Below are 24,509 nucleotides of genomic sequence, written 5' to 3'. Positions count from 1 at the left end.
ATTGTTTGATTATGGCCTGTTTATCGGCAGATGAAAGGATAAAGAAAATATGGCATTTACACATAATGGAGTACTACTCTGCCATAAAGAAAGATGAACTTGAATCATTTGTAGGAAAATGGATGCACCTTGAAATGAATAAATTTTAAGTGAAATAAATCAGACACACAAGTTTAAATACTGCATGGTTTCTCTTATATGAGAAACCCAGAGTATAAACAAAGAGCAAAATAAAAGATAATAGGAAATAGAGAGATAGATATTCTCAAATGGGAAAGTCATCAAGAGTTGGAGGCAGAGGAGGAAGGGGAATGAGAAAGGATTAAGATATGTTATATACATGTACCGACTCCACACAGGGAATGGAAATATTATATTCTGCAAATATGTACCGAAAAACCCTGTAGTGTAGACATTCACAAAGTACTGTTCAGCAATAACAGAATGAACTACTAACGCACACAAAGACATGAATGAATCTCAAATTATACTCATTGAAAGAAGCCTTGCACAAGAATGAATGCTCTAGTTTCATGATAATGACAATTTAAAATAGGCAAAGATAATTTCTGTGAAAAACAACCAAAGCATTGGTTACTCCTAGAGTTTGGGATGGGAATTTACTCAGAAGAGACATGAAGGAAATTTCTGGGATGATGATCATGTTCTGTAAAATAGTAAGAGTTTGGGTAGTGTGTGTCCTTTCTCTAAACACATCTAATGATACCCTTAGGATCTGTGCTCTGCCTTGTATATAAAACTTGCCTGGAAGAGATAAAAAAGAATCTAAATAAATATTGAGCTCTAGTTAACAATATGCATAGGAAGAATTTCAACTTACTTTAAAATGCATACAAACTAATGTGGATCAGTGGGTGAATGAGGGATTAGCAGATAGGTGAAAAGGCAAGTACCGTAAAATGTTACGATATCTAGGTTTTCCTGTGTGGTTCAACATTTTCATAATAAAACATCAGAAAATGTCTTCTGATCTTGGACATGTTTTATAAACTTCTCAGTTTAGATTTCTGCAAAATGGAAGTAGTAGCATTTCCTTTCAAAGCAAAGCATTTACTTCACTGCTCTGTCAGTTTATAAACCATGAGAAGTGTTTTGGGACTTGGTAGCATTGTGTATGGGCAGTGGTCTAAAATGGTATGTAAGAACATCATTTGGGTTATGAGGATGACCTATCTCTCAGCAGATGGCAGATTCTGTATTCCTTGGGTGGATGAATAGCTTCTAGTGATGGCAGTGTTTCAGACTCCAGGGAAGAGAGACGTCCCTTAGTGACACTTGGTATAGAGGGATTGGTGAAGAGGAGAGAAGAACACAGTATCATGGCCAATCATCATATAGGTTTTGATACTAAATAACAAAATAGTTATTTGGCTCTAAAAGCTCCATTTGTGAGCACTCATTTGTTTGACAAACACTTACTGAGTGTCTACTGCATATTGTCCTAGGAACCAGGGATACCAAGGTAGATGAAGGTACAAACAGATACAAGTGCCTGTACTTGGCTCACATTCTGATAAAGATAAAGTTTATTGGATTTACAGGGAATCAGTCTTTTACCTGTAGGGGTGGAAATGTAGGATACCTTCCTTAGCCATCTTAAAGCTCATGGCTGGTACAACTGTAAGAGAAATCAGGTTAAAAAGACAAAAGCATAGAGATTAATTTAATCAAAGTTTTGTGTGACACAGGAGCCTTCAGGGATGAAGACCCAGAGATCCAGGGAAAATCATCAGGTTTTATGCTTAGCTTGGATGAAGAATGCACAGCCATGTAGAAATGCAAGAGGACAAAAGGGTGTGATGTAATGGTGACAGAATGAGGAACCCAGCAAGGCCTGTTCAAGTTCTTCTAGGGCTCCCTGTGTAGCACTTCTTTTCCTGGAGTATGGGGGCAGGAGCCGTCTTCAGGGGAGAGGGAGAAAGAGGGACCTTCCTAAGTTTATGGCTTGCTTTGAGAGAGAGCAGCTTACCTTGGTGAAAAGAATTCTGATTGAATCATTTGCTTTGGGACAGTGAAAGTAGCTGAGAAATAAAAGAGCAGGAGAAATTCAGAGGAACTTTGCTTCTGAGGCCCTTCCGACAGCCTTCAGTTCAAAGGACCCAGCATTTAAGGTACCACACTTTGGAGTATCACAGCCTGCACTCCAGCAGTATCTGCTGCGTATTTACTCTCTTCTAGGAACTTCAAACACCCTACTAAGCCATCTGGAATATGCTCCACACTTTGAGGACCTTGTGATCCACCAGGAGAGACAAATTTAATCAAGTCACCGCACCTAACTCTAAAAAACTCATCATAAGTATGCTAACCACTGGAGGGGGTGTAGGGTCCCTTAAGAGAATTCAAAGAAAATGTCCCCTTCTTCCTGAGAGAAAGAAATATCCCTCTCCAGCGTTCATCTGAGTTAAGAGAATGAACATTGCCTCCTGTCAAGTCAACAACCAGACAAGGAATAGAATTAGGTGAACCAGGAAGGAAGGTGGTTGATTGCATTGTTTCCCCATTCTTTTGGATTCTGGTGGGTTTAAGCCTTCAGGGTCCTGGATACTTTGGCTACAAGAAAAGCAGAACAAGAAAGTAACAAGGTAATCTGGAATTAGGTTTAGCTTGAGCCTGCTCAGTTGCTACAGCAAACTTCCTGCTGACACAGGTCCTAGGGATCATGAAACAAAGCAATCACAAAACTCCCCCAGGACAAGAACACTACCATCCCCCCTCAAGTCACTGATTCTGCACAGGAAGAAGACAGAAGCCAAGAGAAGATGGGGAACTGATGAGAAATACATGTCTCACAGATAAAAACCGCCACTCCTTTGGTATTAACACAACCTGGGAGTAAATCAAAGCAGCTGCCTAAGCCATTGTTGCATTATGTGTTATGTGCCACCTCCTCACAAGGCATGTAATCATTAGGTACTGCAAATCAGTACTAATAAAAATAAAATCAAAGGCAAGAAATGCTAGTAGAGAAGGACGAGGCTAAGAGCTACGGCGTTAGGCCTCCTGACTTCACCATCTCAGCGTCATGCTACCTAGCTTTGAGACTTCAGGCAAGCTACTTGACCTCCATTTTCTCAGCTCGAACGTCAGCATCTGCCTCACAAGGTTGTTCCCCTACCTCCTGAAAAGAACCATTCATGTTAATGGACTTAGTACAATTTCTGGCACATAAATACTGCACAGATTTTAGTTTTCACTCTTCAATGATTTTCCAGCAAGATCCTAGCTTTCTCTATAAGGTTTTTTTCAATAAATGTGATCTGCTAAATATGTAAAGGTAAAATAGCATCACTCTGTAAGACTGTTTATATAAATACCTTCACAAATCAGAAGAGCGATCTTCCACCTCACATCCTGATTTGTTTCAGGTTATATGACCTGAACACCCACACAATAGGTCATTTCGTCCTTTGTGAGTGGGGAGTGTCCTTCTCCCACCCAAGCAAAATTCAGCCTGCCGGAAGACTGAGGATTAGCTCTCTCTTAAAGACAATTGGGCATTTAAAAAGAGACTAATTTGCTATGATCTCAAGATATACAAAATCTGAAGAATCTGTGTATTCTGAGTTGGTGGCAGGCCTTGACTTGTTTGATAGGCCTTAGAAGAGAGGAGTAGAATTAGCACTTACCTAGACTGCAATTAGACTGAAACAGTAAAGATGTTTTAGGTTTTGTGTAAGCTGGTAAGTGTCCTGGCTCTTGGAATAACAGTATTGCTGAAAAATTAACACCTTTCCTTCTGGTATGTCTTTGCATAAATTATTGCTTTTCTGCAAGATTAAGTGATAGCATCTGTGAGTGTTCTGTCACCACTAAGGCCTGGCATTTGAATCTGCACTTTCTTTTCTCTGCCTGTTTTTAAAGGTCTAGGAATGCAAGAGCTAGCCCCAGCACATGGCCGAACACTGTGGCTGAGACTTGTGAGCAAGTCTTTTAACCTCTTGCTTCCAACTCAGCATCTAAGGCAACAACAATCCTCCGGACACGGCCCTCCCCCTGCCTGTGATAGGCTGCTCAGAATAGCAACAGCCTGTGTCACCGAAAAGGGCAAAGCCTTCGGAAATAGAAACAAAGTTGGTCACAAATCACACAGGCTTTGCCCGAAGTCCTCCCCCACACTTCTTTAGTACGGTACCATGGGGAAAGTGACCAGTCCTGTAGGCGGTGCAGGACACGGTGGTTTAGCGGCGAGAGAGTGGCTGTAACTTCTACGTGACCATGGTACCTGTTGAAAACACAGAGGGCCCCAAGCTGCTAAACCAGAAGGAGAGAGAGGTGGAGAGCGATGGCAGCTACAGAGCCAGAGCCGGCCGGCATCCTGCCTGTGCGGGAGGTAAAGTGAGAAGCTGGGCTCCGGTGACCCGCTGGAAGGGACAGCGGTGCTCTGTGCCTCTCGGGCGTGCACGAGTGTGAGTGAGTGTGTGTCCGCGCGCACGCGCGCGTGTGTGAATGGGCTGGAGGCAGGGAGAAAGGGGACAAGGTCTGGTGGGACTTGGAGTGACCTAGGGCTGTAACGTTGTGAGGACTGAAGTCTTGTTGGGACGTTGTGTGTTAAGAAAATGGGACTTACATACCCACTCTTGGTATGATAGGGCTAATCAATTGTGTTTACATAAGACAATGTGTAAATCTTTTTCATTTTGGAAAAGTAGATTGGCAACAGAGTCTCATTTGTAAACTCACATTTTTTTCCCCACGTATTGTTGCTAATGGACAATATGTAAACACTTTTTTGAATCAGTATTTTAAGTGTGCTTCATAAAATTATTGGTTATGTAATCAATGAACACAACTTTTCTTTCTAAATTCCGGGCATGTCAGTAATGAACTTGAGGATTATTCCAAACTTGAAACCTCTTCTTTGCTTGGTCCTGCTTTCTTTAAAACTGGCTTTCCAAACTAAGGTTTGCTTTACACCTTTTCCTTCCAGAGGTGAACTTTGATGAAATTCTCATTTATTTCACTTACCTTTGCTAGCCCAAATGCCCACAGACACACCGTACACCTGTTGCTGCTTCTTCGTATTCATTTAGCGAGTTCCCAAAGAACTGGAGGTGAATTGTAAAATGATATTAAATACAAATAATCATCTCCTTCCTACTGATTTCCTCAGCTCTGACCTTCCTAAGCTTGTATTATTTTCCCAAACCATACATTGGAATTTTGTAAGTAATCTAAAAGATTAAATGATGCAAATGCTTTGCCTTTGGGAGATTTTCCTGACTGTGGAATCCAGTCCACAGCCCCTTACATGGAGTGGAAGAGCTGCCCTCTAGGGAATGAAGGCACAGTCCTGCTCCCCTGTCCTGTGCCCAGCTCAGCCTCCTCTTTCTTCCCTACCCCTTGTCCAGAATGGAGACCTGGGGCCATCTTTCATCTCCCTCCAGCAGAGCTGTCCCTCTTCCTATAGCTTTGTTTGCTGACTCAGTGTTTCCTGTAAGCAGGCAAGGGGAACATGTATTTCGGTGTGAATAGAGTTGCACAATTCTTTTTTCTGAATTCCTGAGAAACTGAGCTGCAGACAGCAAGCTGAGGTGGTGATAACAACCAAAGAGTGCACCAAAAGGAGTCAGTGGCAATGTCACCAAAGAATGAAAAGAATCTGTCTTGGAGGGACTTTTTCAATAACCGTTAAAAGTTGACTATTTAAATTTTGATATGGCTGTAAAAGCACAGTGTTCTGTAATAGCTTGTAGGGTACAAGTTTACAATTATCTCCAAGGAATATGTGTGCTTATGCTTGTAAAAGTTGAATATATCCTCATAATTTAACTCAACATGCAATTGTTTATGTTCTTATAAAGAAATGATAAATGAACAACATAAATTGCCCTTCGAGTTTAATTTTAAATGAGCCTTTATTATGTAGACAAGAAGCCTAAATATTTTCCTAAAATATCAGATGAATATACATTTGATTTATGCTGTACATAATTTACATTTAGATGAACACAAACTCTGCATTATTACTTCCGTAAATTTTCCTAACTTGCTTTAACGTCCTTTGATACCCAAAGGTACCCATCCTTTGACACATTTATGTTTGAATAAATCCATTGTGTAGCCTTGCTGTTTTGTTTTGACAAGTTACTGAATGTCTCCATCTATTAATATTAGGATGATACCTTAATTGGTTTTATAAAGATGTTGAGGTGTGAAAAAATAATAATTGTCAAATACTGCTTTTGGCTTCTCTGTATATAAATTTCAGTTCTCGCTCTCTCTCTCTCTTTCTCTTTCTCTTTCTCTCTTTCTGTCTTGAGACAGGGTCTCACTATGTAGTCCAGGCTGGCCTTGATCTCATGGAGATCCTCTGCTTCAGCCTCCTGAGTGCTGAGCGCACAGCCATGTGCCACCATGCCTGGCCTTACAATTTCTTTTATCAAGAAATTCAGAGTATTTACAATATGCTTACTAATTACCATCTTACTTTTGGATTTGAAAGTGGGAACCTTTTCTGGATTTCTAAATGGAAAAATTCAAAGCATAAAGAGAAATGAGTTACATAATCTAGGGCAAGGTGATTAAATCATGTGAGATACAGAAAAACAAAACAAAACCCCTAAGCTCTGGGATTGAACCTCCTCCCCTTAATGCCACTGCACACAATGAGGCATTCTAGTAGGTCTTTTTTGGCCAATTCTCTTTAGAAAGAATGCTTTGTTCCAATGACTACAAGTTAATGAACTTAATTCATTTTCAAGAAGCTATGACTCAAAGTAGATACACTGTTAGTAAATTTTTCAGCGTTTATGGACATATACAAATTGATCTTCTAGGGCAAAGTCAAGCTTAATTGGACATCCTGGTGTGGAGAGCAGTTTACAGATCCAGCTAGGGCAGGACTGAAGGTGGTGGCCTCAGGCCGAGGAGGTTTGAAGTCTGCTATTTCATCCTCAGCTGCAAGCCTTTCCTTAGTTCATGATCCAAACAACCGGCTCGGGAGAGAGCTCCCTTACGGCTCCCTTTCCCCCATTAACACTACCTTTTCATTTCCTATCTGGCCAGAAAGTCAGAAACCGAGAGTTGTGTTGATTGCGCGCATGCAGATTCTGTGCCGCCCAGGGCACCCGGACCTAGAGTCATGGACCCACTCAAAAGGCTACACTTGATCCCCCAAAGATTCCAAGCCTGGGACTTAAGATATACACATTCTCACCAGTCAAAAGAATCCCCTAAGATAGTTGTTGTGAAACTTTGAAGCTGTCACTCCTTTTCTTCACACGTGGAAGCCAGAGAGGTGGACAGTGTATAAGCTGCGACTGAGTGTCCTTCTCAGGTTTAGTCTGAACAAGCAATCCTTGAATTCACTCAGGCCTGGCTGTCTCAGGCTTCCTGGCGTTACCCAGGGGAGTATTTGAAGGGAGATTGGAGGGGGTTGTTGTGGAAATGAACATTCTCAAAAATGAGAGAGTTAGAGGTGATTGTAAGAAGAGACATTCTAACACCAGGCTAGTTACTTTGGGCAATGCTAGGCCATTCCCATTTTTCTAGTCTTTCTACATAGTAAAAAATTAAGTGCCAAAACTCATGAAAAATATTATGCTTTACAAATGTGTTTCATAAGTGGATGGCAAAATAAATAATGACAACAAAAATTATTGTGTGTATTAAGATATTCTCAAGGAAATGATAGGATTTGTAGACACGTTGATTTATGAAGCACTAAAATTTTTGTGATGGTAATGAGACCAGATTTAAAGATAAATCTCTCAGGCATGGTGGTGTACACCTGTAATCCCAGCACTCTGGGAGGCTGAGGCAGGAGGATTGCAAGTTGAGAATGTAGCCTAGACAACCTAGCGACTTTAGCAAGACCCTGTATCAAAATAAAAAGGCTTAGAAGTGTACCTCAGTGTGAAGGCCCTTAGTTAAATCTCCAGTACTGAAAGAGAGAGACAGAGAGAGAGAAAGGGAGAGAGGGAGAGAGACAGAGAGACAGAGAGAGAGAGAAGGAGGGAGAGAGACACAAAGAGAGAGAGAGAGGGAGGGAGAGAGAGACAGACAGAGAGACAGAGAGAGAGAGAGAGAGAGAGAGCTCTTCTTTTCCAGACCAGTTAGCACCTCTGTGAGACAGAATGTTTAGCCTCGTTTGGAAATCATATCAGAAAGTCTAAATTTGAGACTGCATGACTGAGTCTTGAGCAAATGGCTCCTCTGGGGCCTCCTAGAAAGTAGAAGGCTCTAAACAAACATGGTGCGATTGGTTTCACCACAAGCTCAAATGGAGCGTTTGGCACAGGCAGTGAGAACAGTGTTCTTGTCCCTAAGGACACGTCACACACAGAGGTTGTCACTTGCCACAGACCACCCCCCACCCCCCCACCCCCCAGCAGCAGCAGCAGCCAGCACGTGGGTGCAGCCAGGGCGGGAAGAGCCAGCCAAGCCCTGGGGCCCACCTGGGCGGGCCCAGCCGAGCCAGCACTTAGCCGCCTGCCTGAACTGGCTCTCGCAGCCAGTGTCCCTCCTGACAGGTCAGGGCCTCTGTCCCAGTTGTTAAGTTCTATATTTTCCACACCACCCTGCTGTACTTGCTGTAGATGGGTGAGATTTTATTTTACATTCAAGAATAGTCCTTGAATCATGGTTGCGTATGTAACAGTTTCCCAGTAGAAGGAACTGAAGTACTAGGTAGCCTCAGAGTTAGAAAACCTGAGAGCTCCAAATGGCCCTCTCTATGTGTGTGAGTTAAAGCAGCTATTTACTCAGAGTGTGTGAGCGAGAGCTGGTTTTATAAGAGCTTTAAATTGAGCAGAAATGGAGTTCCCTAGTTCAGTATTTTCCTCAAGAACAGTCTTTGCCAGAAGGACGGATGATTGGATAACTTGAAATACACAGCATTACGGGATGAGAAAGAAAAGTTGGATGGCTTCTTCCCAAGAGTCTATTTGACCATATACCAGATGAGGACAATTTCTCATCACATGTCCCTCAAAAAGAACCAAAACTCAGTTAAAGAAACAAAAATTCCTAAATATATTTCCCAGCTGAAATGGAGTGAAATAACCTTCACAGTAAATCATAAATTTATATGGGTTATTTCTGTTTTATTCTGAGTTTGCTCACTGATACTATTTTCCTTTCTGTGTTGCAGCACACACATTTATATACTTACTAAATATCTATGCCTTAGTAACATTCTCTTCACCTATAAAATTTGGGTAAAAGTCATCATAAGATTAAAATGATTTCTCACATCATTCTAATTTTAGCAGCTTTCATTATTTTTGAACAACAATTCATTTTCTGGTTCTGCCAGAATAGCAGGGAGAAAAGTGTAGTCCTTTGTTTGACTTATAGGAATATTTTTTTCCTTGAGTTAGTCAAGTGTAATATAACTTTGAGCTGTTCAATTATGGTTCCCTTAGAAGTAATTGTTTCTCAAGCAACTCATGACTCAGGTCTGCCTGGCTTGATCGTGCTGTGGGGCTGTTAGCAACATCCATATATATACATAACTTTATATAAAATGTTTCCGCGCTTAATGAAGTTGGAGTTGGTAGCTATCTGCCAAGCTAATTTAGAAACTTGTTTGAAATAACACCTTAGCTTCAGATGCATGAGGCTTTTTAAGGATAGGGGGGAAATGTTTTAATTAGGATCAATTGTTATGGTGAGAGAGCATCCCCATGCTAATAAAATGTTTCATTTCCATTGGGAAACTCAACTGTAGAAGCCAAGAGGCAAAAATCATACAAAGATTTTTTTTCTTTTTTGGATGTCAGCCCAATTATGTAGGTTCTGTCAATTTTGAAAATTAAAAATTCAAGAATTTATGCATAGGCAGAATTGTGCTGGAAACAGGTATAATTTTATTTCCTTTGATGGCAGTAAGAGAGACTTTCATAATTTTACTTTCATATTAAGGAGATTTATCACTTCAGTTCAGATTAAACAACCTTTGTTGAATGATTTTTTTTTTTTTTTTGGCACTTAGGATTGAATCCAGGGCCTTCACTTTGAGCTACATCCCTAGCCCTTTTTAAAATAAAAGATAGATAACAGGAAGTAGGGAGATAGATCTTTCTGAAAAAGGAAGATCAAAAGAGAAAGGCAAGGAGGAGGGAAAGGGGATGAAGAAAGGAGTATTATGTACATGTACTACCTTCCTACCAGGAACGTAAATATTATGTATAACAGAAGCGTACTGATAAAGTAAATGATCCGAAAAAAATACTTTTTTGAGACAGGATCTCACTAAGTCTCCAAATTGTCCAGACTTAGCTTGAATTTCTAATCCTCATACCTCAGCCTCCTAGAGTGCTGGGATTACAGGTATGTGCCAGCATACCTGGCTCTACCTTCTTATCTGTATAAAAGGCAATCAAGGTAATTTGCCTCCAGGTCAGAGGGGAGAACAGAGGCCAAGAGAATAAGCTGATGTTATCAAGTGCTCACTGCCGTCTACTAAGCTTTCATCTCATTCGTTCTGCAACTCTGTGCATTAGGTAATACTATTATCTTTTCCTTATGAATGAGGACAGAGAGGAACAGAAAGTTTAAGTCTTTCTGGCCTTGTCAAAACGTAGCTGTAACTGACCAGGCACTCTGATTCCAGACTGTCCTTTCACCCTTCAGCCGGGGTACTTGTGGGAGAAACCCAAGGGACTTGTCCTACAATGTAGCACAGATAGTAAGTAGGTGGCAGCACAGGGATCTGAACTTCACAACTCAGTCTAACCCAGGGTTTTGTCCTCTTCAGATTCACCAGTGCTTTCTACTTCCTGATCTGTCCAATCTGGGAATTTGTTACATTCTTTTCAGCACTTGATTGCAGTCTATTTTAGCTAGTTCCCCCATTTTTCATGTGACGTATTTTTTTTCTATAAAATTATAACTCTGTGGACAAGATATATATTCTGGTATCTATTAGAGCTCTGAGCTGACTGACCGTGCTTAGAAAGTGTTGTGCAACTCATAATAGGCGGGAATTGTGCCTTTTCCTCTGTATTGCTAACCTAGACATCGGGGATCACTACGTGTGACACAAGCCCGGCGTCTTGTACATTGAATGTGGATGTAACCAGTGTTCACCATTACCACTAAGGCTGGTTTTGATGACCATCCAGATGAGCCTTGCCTGCCATTTGTGCCCAAGGCAGTGCCAGAATGTGGCACATGAGTGAATACTGAATGAGCAGATGAGTGGAGAAGGGCTTGCTGAAGTGAACTTGGGCATTTTAATTCAGACAATCCTTACTGAACACTTCCTGTAGGAGAGGCTCAGGGTTGGATATTTCATAGTAAGGATATCTAGAACATTATCTCTGTCTATAGATTTTACCAACTCATCAGGAAGATAAAAATCTAAGTACACACTGTCATGTACCACATAATGACATTTTCATCAATGATGGACTTGCTGACTTATATACAACCATGATTCCATCAGATTATGATATATTTTTCCTCTTTCTTTCTCCCTCTCACCCAAGTTCTCCCTTTGTATTGTATAAAGCATCATAACATCTTCTCCCTCTCCCTCCACATCTCCCATAGTCCACCTTCCCATCATGAAAATGTCCTCTGGGTGACTCTCTTGACATCCATGTGACCATTAAGATCTTAATTTTAATGAATAAAGTGTTTTTCCTAAAAGAACTGCCATCTATAGGATTTATAATATTATTTATGGCCTTCCCATTTCAATTCCCCAGTTAAAGAATTTCAATAACTCAAGACATGATTCTTGGCCATTTTGGAATATGCAGATTCCTTTTGAAATAGAAAAATAACGTCAAATTCTCATATAGTTGTCTTTACAGTTTTATATTTATTGATTAGGTAATATATAATGACATAAACTACTACATATTCATGAACGCATTGTATTTTTGTTAAAAAATTTTTCCATTCTATTCACATGCATTTGGCATTTTGGAATACAAATGAGAGTGCTGCTATTTTTTCCAATATTAAATAATAACCCATGGAATTACTTCATAAGATGTTGTGGCTTTTCATCTCAGCTCCCACACATTAAGAATTTTCATACTAGAGATGTTGGAGATCTGCAGACAGGATAGGTTCTCCTGATTCAACTTCTCTTAACCATCGATTGAAAAGATCCATGAAAACATAGAAGCAGATGCAAAACTGCAATACCATTGAAAGTCAGAATGTGAGTTAGGACTTAACACTGAGCAAGGTGCAGATGAAATGCTTGTGTGTAAGATGGGGCAGTACAGTGTTAGAGCCCCACGAGACCCCACTCTATATCTCCAATTACTTGACAGAAGGGGAACTTTTACCACACAGAATGGGAGACTGACTCCATAGACCCTTACAGCTGCCTTCTCTGAGGATCATATCTTACAGTCTAATTCTTCCCACCCCATCCTGTCCCTCTTACTTATTTTCTATGTCTCTTCAGCCAGTACAATTTCCATAACTTCAAAGACTTCTGGGCTGGATAGGAAAGATAGTCTCACAAAATTTTGGAAGATAAAATCACTTTCCAGAAAAGATGAAGCCTAGAAGAGCCATTGAAGTACATTCTAGAAGTTGTAGTTTTGTACATATTATTTTTAATGAGCCAAGAACTACAATCTGCTTTACATGATCCAGGAGCAATATCCCCTATTTTTAATCAGGAAATCAAAAAAGTAGAAGCAAAAAATAAAAAGGTTTCTTTCTCAGTCCAGTGGATTTATACCAGAAAAATAACTTCAGCCCTCAGAAACTTGGCTGTCAGCTGTACACATCATTTTGCCTGCAGTTTCAGACCTAAGAGATTCTAATTCCAGCCAGGTGGCCACCTTGTGTATTCAGGCATGCCTGAGACTGAGTACACAACAGCCACTCCAACTCCCTTCTGATTTTCCACTTTCCTATCTAGGTAAGTACGAGATTCATTTTTTACTTCCTAGTCTTTCTTGTAGCCAGTTTGACCAGAAACTTACTGGTTCTGGTCAATGGAATGGGAGAATAAGTCTTCCAGGATGCTTCTGGAAAGTTCCCCCCTTGATCAAAAGAAAGAACAGGAGAACATAGGCCTGTCTTGAGCCTTCTTCACTATCTCCTCCCTTTGGCTCTGGTTGTGTGAGAGCCTTATTCCTGGTGTTGTGATAGCCACTTTGCACATATGTTGACAAGCCAGAGGATAAAAGAATACCTCTGAAGAGGCAAGAAGAGAAGGCTAGGTAGAGTGCAAATTCTTGGAGACACCAAACCCAACATAATCTTCTTGCTAATTAAAATAAATACCATTATGTTTTAAGTCCCTGTTTTTCAGATTTATTCATTCTTAGAGTCAAAGCGTTACAGCTGACTTGAGGGTAAAGACATTGCATGTATGGTTATTGGAATATATGAGATGTGATAAAAATATGGTGAACATTTATATTTTTTAAAAAATATAGTAAAAGACACATTGCCATTAATTCCTCTCAAAACACTCCCACTTACTTTGTATACACTTGTCACTTTCCAAGGCAGTTCTGGAAGTACTGTCTATGAATCTCTTTAGTTATGCTGCCTCTATATTCTGAATTGATTCAAAACATTACCTTTCTTGGTCATTTTGACTTTGGGGAAGAGCCAGAAGTCTCACAGTTCCAGATCAAGGGAACAAAGTGGACAAGGATGTATTGTAATGTTTTTATGACCCTGCTTTCTGTTGGATGGCACTTGGCAATATCATTTACCTTATTTTGATCGTAATTCATAGAGAAACTCATGAAAGAGGACTCTTAGAACTGCTTCAGAAGGTGGCAAGAGTGGTGGGTTAAGTGTGCTAGAAGCAAAGGTGAGTATCTTGATGGGGACTAATGGCAGTGTGTATTTTACCGTAATAAAATTTTAAATTTTAAATATTCACTGTATATTTTGATCACCCCATGTACATTTCGAATACAATGGAAAGTGATCCATTTTAAGATTTCTTTTTGTAGTAAACATAGATTTTGGAAATCAAATTATTCTGTTATCAATATAATTTTTAAAGCAAAGACTGAAAAATGATGTAGAATATCCTCCATATTAATCTGTTTTTCGTTACTGTAATGAAATATCTGAGGCAGGCTAACTTTATTTTCAAAGGGTTTATTTGGCTCACAGTTTTGTAGCAGAAAGTCCTAGATTGGGGCTCCCTTTGGTTCAGCCTTTGGCTATGGTGTCATAATAGTGGGACCATGTATAAGAGGAAGCGATCACACATTGAAACAGGAAGGTAGAAAGAGAGTCAGGGGTCAGGCACAGTTTTTTATAAGGATCCACTCTGGCCAGAACTCACTCTAGAAAAACAGTATTCCCTTTCCAAGGACAGAGTCCCCAGTGACCTAAGGACATGATCCAAAGGCCTCCTTCTTTAATGTTCTGACCACCTTCCATGTTGCCACACTGGTACCAAGCTTTCAACAAATGAATCTTTAGGGAACAAACCATATCCAAACCATAGCAACATCCAATGATAAGAGTAAACTGAAGTGAAGATAGATCAAGCAGAGAACTGAGAGCAAACACACCTTTATAAGACCTGTGGAGAGTGGGAAAGAATAAAACTGACAACCAGAATTATCCAAAAAACTGTTATGTGGAGGATAAATATGAGAAACTATTCTAGGGTATAGATAAAAACACAAGAAGATAGAGATGAAAAGAAAAAGAATATGCATAACTAGTATGTAAATAATATGACTAGATGAACAGGACAAGAAATAGGAAAAATGTGAGAAAAAAATCTTTCTCTCAGCAGAAGAACTCAACCAATAACCAGAAAAATTTAGAAGAAACAAGAACCCAGACGTATCTTGGTGAAAGTTGGGAATAGGAGGAAGGAAGAAAGGTTATATGTGTGTTCAGGCAGAGAGGGATAGTGAATAAGAACAATAAAGCCAAATGTGAGTGAGTATGAATATGAAAATGTAAACAACGTCCCCTCTTGAAACCTCTCTTGCCAACTAGAAATAAGCAAATATTTATTTGGGGGAGGTAGTCTATGGAAGTACTACTAAATCAAACTTGAGCTTGGAAAAATGAAAAAGAATACTAGCAAAGGTGCTTTTTTTCTTGGAAAGCTCAGACAATTTTAGGGAGGGAGGCCAAGGATATACTGGTCTGAGTTTCCCTGTGTGATAAAGGGAGGGTTGGGGTGCAGGAAGGAGTAGGAGGTAGACAAAGATGAGCAACCCATACGTACCATCAAAAGGGCACCACACCTGTTCCAGGACTGAGAAGTAGTGTCTTAGGCCTTTGGAGGGCTGGAAAGCCCACACCACAGATAGCCTTGGGACACATGCTCTCGAGTGTGTGAGAGGCGAGACTTCTGTCTAAGCCAGAGCACTTCTTTCCTGGGCCATTCTAGACCTCTACTGAGCAAGACCTGTGATGCACATACTACTGCTCTCTAGGGGCCCCCATCTAAGGCAGGAGACACACATAATGATATAAGTGGGGTGCCATCGGCCACAGATGCAAGGCAAGAGAGAGAGGAGAAATCACTGCTCACCCAGGAAAGCAAGTCTGGAAAGGTTTTGTAGAGGTGGAGATACTTGACCAGGATCTTTAAAGATGAATTGGGTTTCCCTAGGCTGTGAAGGAAGATGAAGGACACTGTGATGGTGGTTGTGACTGTGGAGTGTGTGTGTGTGTGTGTGTGTTAATGGGTAGCATGAAGAGAAGCACAAGTCAGAGAAAAAATAGGAGTTTCTGGAAACAGTAAATGGTGCAGATGGGCCAGAGAATTGGTGCTTGAGAGTGACATGGAACTTGAAAACCTGCCCCTAAAAGGGAGCAGCTAAATGCTGAATATGAGCAAGCAGAAAACAATCCCATACACAGGATGATATTTAATTAAATATGCATATACACATGAGCTTAAAACCCTGTGATCCCTATGATAGTGCTCTATTAACCAGCTGATAATAGTGCCAAAAGCTTTATAGAAATGTTGGTAGCAAGGTACACAAATGCTAAGCATTTATGGAACTATAAAATGCTGTCTGCTAACCATTACAGGATCCTGCGTATTGATCTTAGTCTGATGATATAACGGTGGGGAGCAGAGGACCAAGGATCAGTATTCTAGAGTGCTGCTTCTACTCATTCATTTGTTCATTAACTCAGTAAACATTGATTGAGTATTTTCCTTGTGCCAAAAGATTAGAGGTGAGAACGCAGATATGAGTAAAGCAGATGTTGGCTTTCAAGAAACTTTCAGTCTAATAGTGAAGACAAACAGGTCAATAAGCTCGTACCTTGCAATGGGATAGGCGCCCTGAAACAGAGTCTGTACACAGAGAGCACGATGGGGCTGGGAGCAGGACAGAAGAATACAGCAGGGAGGGGAGCGAGGCTGAAGGGGTCTCCTATGGGAGGTGGCATGAGATGCTGAGTTAGAATGACAGGCATGCAAAGATAAGCGGCCAAGAAAAGGGAGGCCACAGCAGCAAGGACGTTTAGGGGCTACTGCAAGCTTTTCTTGAACAAAACATGAAGGAGGGGTCTTTTTAATCTGCAGAGCATTCACAGTTGTTCAGGCTGTGTGATTACCTGGCTGCCTGCCAGGGAGACCCATGTGTGCATGCTTTTCAGCCTACTGTGGGGCTTAGTCAGGCGGCAAGTATTTATTATGCACCCATTATGTACGTTCGCCCTAGTAGGCACACGAGGAAGAAAGGCAGGAAGAAAAGAAGCAGGAACTCAAATATTGTGAAAAATGGAGCATTTCGTGTTGAGTGCTGCTTACAACTGTGGCTTCATCTGACTCACCGTGAGCAGAGACAATGAGCTATTGTTACGGCAGCCAACTCTGCGTCTCATGGCCAGTGCTGCCCGCCTGCCCACCCTCTGTGCCCTGGTGCTGTGCGGCTCACCACTCATTTGCATAAAGCCTCTTGATTAGGGTCACATCTTCCCATTACCTTAATAAAGAATTGTCATTGCATCTAAAGAGACACTGGAGATCTTCCTCTTGCAGCTGCTCCTCTTCTAACAAAGTGACCAGAAATCACAAGGGACAAGCAGCATTGGTAGCCCGTGGCTGTCCCTCTACCCAAGTTTCCACTTCTGCGGTGCCACAGAAAGCTGAGAATTCCCTGTGGCACTTTTGGGGAGAACAGGGATGTAAAAGAAGGGACCCTGGGAAGCAAGGCCATTAGCAAAATGCCTGGCAATGCTAAACGTCATCTTTATGTCAAGAGCTAACTGACTTCAGTGCTGGGTGTTTTTTTGAAGAACAGTAATTACAAATGATCATCTGAAGATAAATGAAATTCAGACAACTGAGACCTTACCTTAATTCTGTAGCATAAAACCCTGTGTCAATAAGCTTTCCACGTGAGACTAAGGTCATAGAATATCCTGTGCAGGTTTTTAATCTTTTAGAAGTAAATTGTCTACAGGTAGACAAAATAGATAACGAGAAAGATAATAGTATGTTGTAATACTATAAAACTTAAAGTAAAATGTTTTGAACAATTAATATATGGAAATGCCCTTATTATGTCTCTGGTCAGTTATACTCAGTGTTAGGTTCTGGGTCTCAAGAAAGGCATTGACAAACTGAGGTGGCATCCAGACCCTTTGCACACATCCTTGTTTGTCAGCGTCCTATGCGTCCTTGCTAAAGGTCCAGGCAAACAACATAGCTCAAAACAGCAGCAGCAAAAGCTGGATCGCTCTCCTGTCAAGAGTATTTCCCCAAACTGCAAGAAGTTGGCTTTATGTTCTCTCCTCTCCAATTTACCCCCAGCCATCTCTAAGTAGGACAATAGAGCATCAAAGGAAGAAACCTTTAAATTTCAAGGAGTCTGATTTTGTAAAGAAACAACATTCTTTCCCTTCTACGGAAAGGGAAAAAAAAGAAAGGGGAAGGCAGAGAAGATGACAGGGATACTTTCTGCTACTCAAGCAATTCTGGCATTGATTTCCTTACATCTTTAACTCAGTGTCCCCTGCTGCCCTCAGACACTCCAAATTGCCCTTCCTGGGGCCTCACTTAATCTGCCTCCTAAGAATTTCATTCTCTACATCTTTTATTTCTCCAATCAGAATTTCAGCAACCAGTTACCAATTGCCAAACACACATACATCAGCACATTGATTAACTGAACAAAGGCAAGTAGAGAGAAGACTAATGCAATATCTTTATGCAGATGAGACGATCTACCTAATTTTCCTTGATGGAGGCTTTAAGATTATAAGAAGAAAACAAAGTGTAGAAACTGAGAACATGAATAGATTTATGAGAGTACTTTGAAGTATTTTGTGTGTAAAAAAAAGAGCATAAAAAGTAATAGATAATAGAGATACTCCCAGATGGGTACGTTTTTTGGAGGGAAGGACTGCATCTGTTTTATTCCACTACATACATCTGTATTTCATCATCTAGAAAAGTGCCTGCTATGTAATGGTGCTAAATTTTATTTTCTACTTAACTAAATAAATATCTGGTCTATGGGATTTAATCACCACAAATTAATTTTACTTAACAGGGATTATTGCATTCTTATGTGCTTTTTTTATCTAAATATCCAGTGATGATGTTGATGATGATGATTATCTTGAATCTCCCACTTCCCATGTCCCATCAGGATCCTGGAGATGAAAAATACCTTGGATATTTGCAATGAGAAGAGATGTACATCACCTTAATTTGATCTGTGGTTCTCAAAAATTAAATGGCATTTCTAAACCATGTCTTCTCCCCAAAAGGCCAGGGCTCAATGGCCTTACCTCAGCCTGTGAGCTTATGTGCCCAAGTATTTGTTTCCACCCCATCTTCTTTGCATCTCATTTCTGTTTCTTCTCCACTTCCTTTCCTGATGCTTCTCCTCTATCTCTTTTCCTGATGCTTCCTGTACTAAATATCGGAGTTCCTAAGGTCTTGGTTCTGATCCCACTTCTCCTTTCCCTCCATCTGTCTTTCAATGACGAGGTCCATTTGCATGGTTTTAAACACCAAATACATGCTGCTGACTCCCAAATACCTGCCTATAGACTTGACTTTCCTCCTATGCTCCAAATCGGTAGACCTAGTCCTTCACGGGGTATTTTTGCCCAAATATCTTAGAGGTAAAACAAATAAAACATTTTAGTATGTTCAAAATGCACTCTTTTTATCATCGCACACTAGTTCTGTTCCTAGTCTTTCCTGGGTTCGTTTATTGTCCCATGTAGTCTATACATAGGATTGGAGTATTATAAAATCACCCACCTGACTGTTCAATCCACAAAGCCATATTTGGGCCCCATCCCACCTTTGGAGCCCAACCTAATTTCTTACTCTCCACCTCCAACTATGAGCAAGTAGAACTGTTCTGAGCTCAAAACTAAGCCTTGTATCTGTTGATTTATGTACAGTTCCACTCAATACCTAAATCGCCACCTCTTGTCAAAACCGAGGTAATAAATGTCTCTCTGCTGCCAGTCTTTCCCCTTAAAGAGCTAGTCCACACAGCAGCACCTAAGAAAAGAAGAAATCCATTGGGCCAGTGCCCTCTGAGCCACTTGATAGGTATCAACACCGTCAATCCTAGAATGCAATGACAAGGCCTCACGGTGACCTTCCAGGCCTGCACGAGGTGTCCCCCTCACAACTGTCCATAGTCACTCTCTGGCCCCTCCCAGCTACCTCTCCAGCCTCCCCTTGAGCCCCACATATTGTGTGCTCTGGCATCTGACAGTTCTGAGACATGACCCAAGCTTTCCTGTCTTCCACCCTGGAAACTAGAAACAGTACTCCTGTGTTGGAATGCTCTTCCCTCTGCCACTTTCTGGTTTTTTGTTGGTTTGTTTTTGAAACATGGTCTCACTAAGTTGTCCAGGCTAGCCTCAAGCTCATGGTCTCTTCTGCCTAAACTTCCCAAGTGCTGGGATTACAGGCATGCACCACTATGTCCGGCTCATTTTGACCTAGGACACATACCTGCATATCTTTTACCAAAAGTTAATAACCTCTTGACAATTTCCCTAGGATTTTAACATTTAAAAAAAAGAGAGAAATATGTAAAGTCTCTTTATTCTCCTTCATTCTTTCCTCTTCCTTTTTACTGTGAGAGAGTAATGGGTTTTGCTAGTTCCCTACCCTGCGTCCATATCTCCCTTTCTTCTTTCTAACACAACTTTGACTTTGTTATGTCATTCATACATCTCGCACTCCCACCTCCACCCCTTGCTCTAAAGCCCATGCATAAGCAGAAGTCAACTGCACCCCCAACTGTGGCTGATCGTCCAGCAGGGAACAGTAGGCCTTCAAGAGGTGCCTCTGCTTGCTGTTCCACCATTATGGGCTTGCTCTCAGAGAGCTGGGGTGGGACTAGAAGAGCCAGGCTATGTGAATTTTCCTTCTGGTGCCAAGGCACACACTAAATGATATCCTTACTGACTCAGTCTTTATCATCTCTCATCTTCTTACCTCATATAGTTGTCTGCTCTTAACTAAAAACATCACATCATAGGTAGAAGGAAATTGGACTTCCCAAATGTCCCCATACCTCTCTGCCAACACAACAAAGAAAACTGGTTTTTCTTTCTATAGCTAATCAGTTTTGGTTAGTGCATTATTTTCTATAGTTGTGTTTCAACTCCATATTACAAAAGACTTACACAGGTCTAAGTCCCTATTTGAATGCAAGATGTTTAAACTAACAACTCAGAACTGACCTCTCTGTTTCTCCTCTCTGCTTGTAGGTTGCAGCATGTTTACTTTCCTGACATCTGTCACTGCAGCTCTCAGTGGCCTCCTGGTAGGTTATGAACTTGGGCTCATCTCTGGAGCTCTTCTGCAGATCAGAACCCTGTTGGCCCTGACCTGTCATGAGCAGGAAATGGTTGTGAGCTCCCTGCTAATTGGGGCCTTCCTCGCCTCTCTCACTGGAGGGATTCTGATAGACAGATATGGACGAAGGACTGCAATCATTTTGTCATCTTGTCTACTTGGACTTGGAAGCTTGGTCTTGATCCTCAGCTTGTCCTACATAATTCTCATCATGGGACGCATTGCCATTGGAGTCTCCATTTCTCTCTCTTCCATTGCTACCTGTGTATACATTGCCGAGATTGCTCCGCAACATAGAAGAGGCCTCCTTGTGTCACTGAATGAACTGATGATTGTCATTGGCATCCTTTTTGCCTATACTTCAAATTATGCATTTGCCAATATCTCACATGGCTGGAAGTATATGTTTGGTCTTGTGATTCCCGTAGGAATTTTGCAAGCAATTGCAATGTACTTTCTCCCTCTGAGTCCTCGATTTCTGGTGATGAAAGGGCAAGAGGAAGCTGCTAGCAAGGTTCTGGGAAGATTAAGAGCAATCTCAGACACAACTGAAGAGCTTACTGTGATAAAATCTTCCTTAAAAGATGAGTATCAGTACAGTTTTTGGGATCTGTTTCGGACCAAAGACAATATGAGGACTCGAATAATGATAGGTCTAACACTGGTATTTTTTGTACAAGTCACTGGACAGCCAAACATATTGTTTTATGCATCAACTGTTTTGAAGTCTGTTGGCTTTGAAAGTAATGAGGCAGCTAGCCTGGCTTCCACTGGAGTTGGGGTGGTCAAGGTCATAAGCACCATCCCGGCCACCCTTCTTGTAGACCATGTTGGCAGTAAAACTTTCCTCTGCATTGGTTCATCCATGATGGCAGCTTCATTGCTGACTATGGGTATTGTGAATCTTAACATACACATGAATTCCACAAATATCTGTAGAAGCCACAGCTCTGTTAACCAGTCCTTGGATGAGCCCGTGCTTTATGGAGCAGGAAACCTGTCAGCCAGCAACAATATTCTCAGAGAGCACTTTAAAGAAATCACTTCCCACAGCAGGAGCTCACTTATGCCCATGGGAAATGACATGGATAAGAAAGGGGAGATGAACTCCACATTCTTACCAAATTCTGGACTACACCAAACTGAATACCAGATAGCCACGGACCCTGCAGATGTCCCAGCTTCTTTGAAATGGCTGTCTTTAGCCAGTCTGCTCTTTTATGTTGCTGCTTTTTCAATTGGTCTAGGACCAAGTAAGTACTTTATTCTTTATTCTTTTCTTCTCTTCACTATGAATTTTACTGTACTGTTTTTAATCAGTACATGCTACTACTACAGGACCTTGTTCCATGTACATACTAGAAGCAACAGGAGGATAATAATAGCCATCAGACATTTCTGCTAATGTGGAAAGTGTGCCTAACTTATACCTGCTTCTGAAAAGCTCAGTGCTCATATTCAACTGAAGGATAGGTTTTCCATTATCTGTTATTTGAGAATATAATCAGATGAATTGGAAAGAGATTTATTGCCCAAGGGCATTATATTGTTTTATGAAATCTAAGTTTACTGGGGCTGCAATTTTCCTCTATGCCATCTCTGAGTTTACTTATAGGTAAAAGAAAAAAATCAAGTGTTTAGATTTTCTTAAAGACATGATAATGGATGCATCATGAAGAAAGGAATTATAAGTTGGATGCATTATTTCTTTGAGTAAATTTTACAACAGTAACCTCCCAGGGCGCTTCTCTCTCATCCATTAAATAAGAGAAGCGGAGTCTAGTTAGTCCTATCTAACACGATGCAAACAACTTACAGGGAGAAAAATATAAGGTTGTTCAATTTCTAGCTCCATGACAAAGTTTAAACACTTCTCTTGAGCAAGATCTCTCAAAAATGGATTTTCTAGAATAAGTTGTTTTTAGCAGTTCTATAGTTTTTTATCCTCATACTCCAAACCTTCTTGGAACATGATTAGGAAGGTCTTTTCTGTATCTCACTAGGAAAAACAAGCTTTAAAAAATCAGTCTTTTTCTACCACCCCACTTCTTACCTCCTTGTACTTTTTCTTCTTATCCTTCTCCTCTTTTCCCTCTTCTTGCTCAGGCACTCCTCTCTATTACAGAATTAGTTTTGAAACTTATCTATAAGGATCAAAAAGGCAAATAAATTGCTTCAAATAAAGGGAAGTATTGGAGGTTCTAGACAACTACGCAAACATAGGCTGTGTTGAAGAGGGCATTTCAGGTACCAGGTGCTGGATGGGTATTCTGGAAAGAAAGTCACATAAAGGCTTGTTCTAGCCATCACTGCTAACTCATTAACTGTGCATTCAGGAGATATGTATCAAATGAGTCATTTTTTTAAATAACCAAGAACCATGTTAATGCTGGGAAAACAGTAATGAACAAAGCAAGCTTTGTTCCTGTATTCAAGAAGAATATGGTGGAATAAATGAGCTGTATTCCTTGCGTTCATTTCTTGCTGCTCAGCAATGGTCAGGATCGGTTGCTTGCCCAATCTCCATTAATTAGTGACTAGACTTGTATGTGTTGATGTGGCCTCTCCTGCCCCAACCCTACCTTCTCAAAGTTCATAGCTTCCACACCCACATCTAAAATATCAGTTTCTAGATATTGATGTGTTCATATTCCATAGAAGAGGGGACACCTGATGGACCCTGCTCTTTGCTGTGCCAAGTCAGAGGTGACAGCTTAATCAGGTGTGGCAAGGTCGTGTCATACATACCAAAACACAGGTGACTGAAACCTGGCTGTTCTCTAGCTCCTTGAGTAGATATATTTCCCCATTAAAAGGTGTATGGCTGTAGGTAGAACAAACATTACCATCCTGTCAGCCTGATTTTTATGGCTTATTCCTGTACCTTGATTCTACTTCTTAAGTCTTAACAATATTTGTCATTAATAAACAGCTTCCTGAAAACAAGCTGCTACCATCATCAGGATTCAATTGCCTTGGGTGTATACCTGTGAGATACTTATGTGACTATGATGATGTTTTCATGCATTTGATTAAGTATCTTCTGTACATTTTATTCCAAGAAATGTTTCATAGTCTATCAGAAGGGCAAGGTATAGGTGCTATCTTTTATTCAGGAAAACCTTGATCTTGTTTGTGGAACTTTTGTATAGAAACAAGTACAGTAGGTTTGGTTCATTTGATAAACTTCAGGTAGTGGTCATCAATCCCTTAATTTCCTTTACCAGAATCATTTTTCCTCTCTATATTCATGATAGAATAAAAAATATTTCCTTTGTATATCAATTTTCTTCATCTAATCTTTTGAAATATCAAGAATCTACAAAGAATCTAAGAAAAGGTTAGCAGAAAGAAAGAGATGCCCTCTAGGTTTTAATTCAGAGAACCATGATGTTGAAAGAGTTTGAGTCATGGCACATATCACAAAAGACATTGACTTCAACTTCCAAAACAAACATATTTATGATTAGAATAATTTTACCCTCGTGTCACCTTTTTCAGTTTTTTAATAATTTTGAAAATTACAGCAAATCCTTTAGTATATTACACATCATTGATATCTGATTGTATTGGAGTTACCCTTTTCAGAAAATCCAGTTTGATTTTGGAAATAGTTTATGGAGGCTGTTTGTTATTTACCTTCTAGAATTACTTAAGCAACATTATTCTCTTATTCTTTTAAAATATGATTTAAGCTTGGATTCAACTGGTGTTTAATGGGCCACTATTATGTTAAATGCAAGAATAGGAAATCTTGTTTTGGTCTTAA

General features: G+C 40.5%; 1 protein-coding gene across 4 annotated transcripts in view; it reads left to right on the top strand.

The window, feature by feature from the left end:
• The first annotated feature begins 4,063 nt into the window (after positions 1-4,063).
• Slc2a12 (solute carrier family 2 member 12) overlaps positions 4,064-24,509 on the top strand; it is a 76,780-nt gene continuing 56,334 nt past the window's right edge. For 3 of the 4 annotated variants that reach the window (XR_001182923.3, XM_013069283.3, XM_004874831.3), the window contains exons 1-2: positions 4,066-4,354; positions 20,653-21,993. Coding sequence is in view for 3 of the 4 variants with exons in the window: in XM_013069283.3 (XP_012924737.1) it covers positions 4,240-4,354; positions 20,653-21,993 (1,456 nt within the window). In the remaining variant the exon portion in view is untranslated. Of the gene's footprint in view, positions 4,355-20,652; positions 21,994-24,509 lie in introns of all 4 variants that reach the window. The other variant, XM_087190000.1, reaches the window with a different exon arrangement.

The sequence above is a fragment of the Heterocephalus glaber genome, unplaced genomic scaffold (assembly GCF_053883595.1).
Source record: "Heterocephalus glaber isolate CG9 unplaced genomic scaffold, H.glaber_assembly_v1.0 deba00001550, whole genome shotgun sequence".
Taxonomy (NCBI): Eukaryota; Metazoa; Chordata; class Mammalia; order Rodentia; family Bathyergidae; genus Heterocephalus; species Heterocephalus glaber.
The sequence above is the reverse complement of the archived record's forward strand: the minus strand, read 5'-3'. Positions and strand labels throughout refer to the sequence as shown.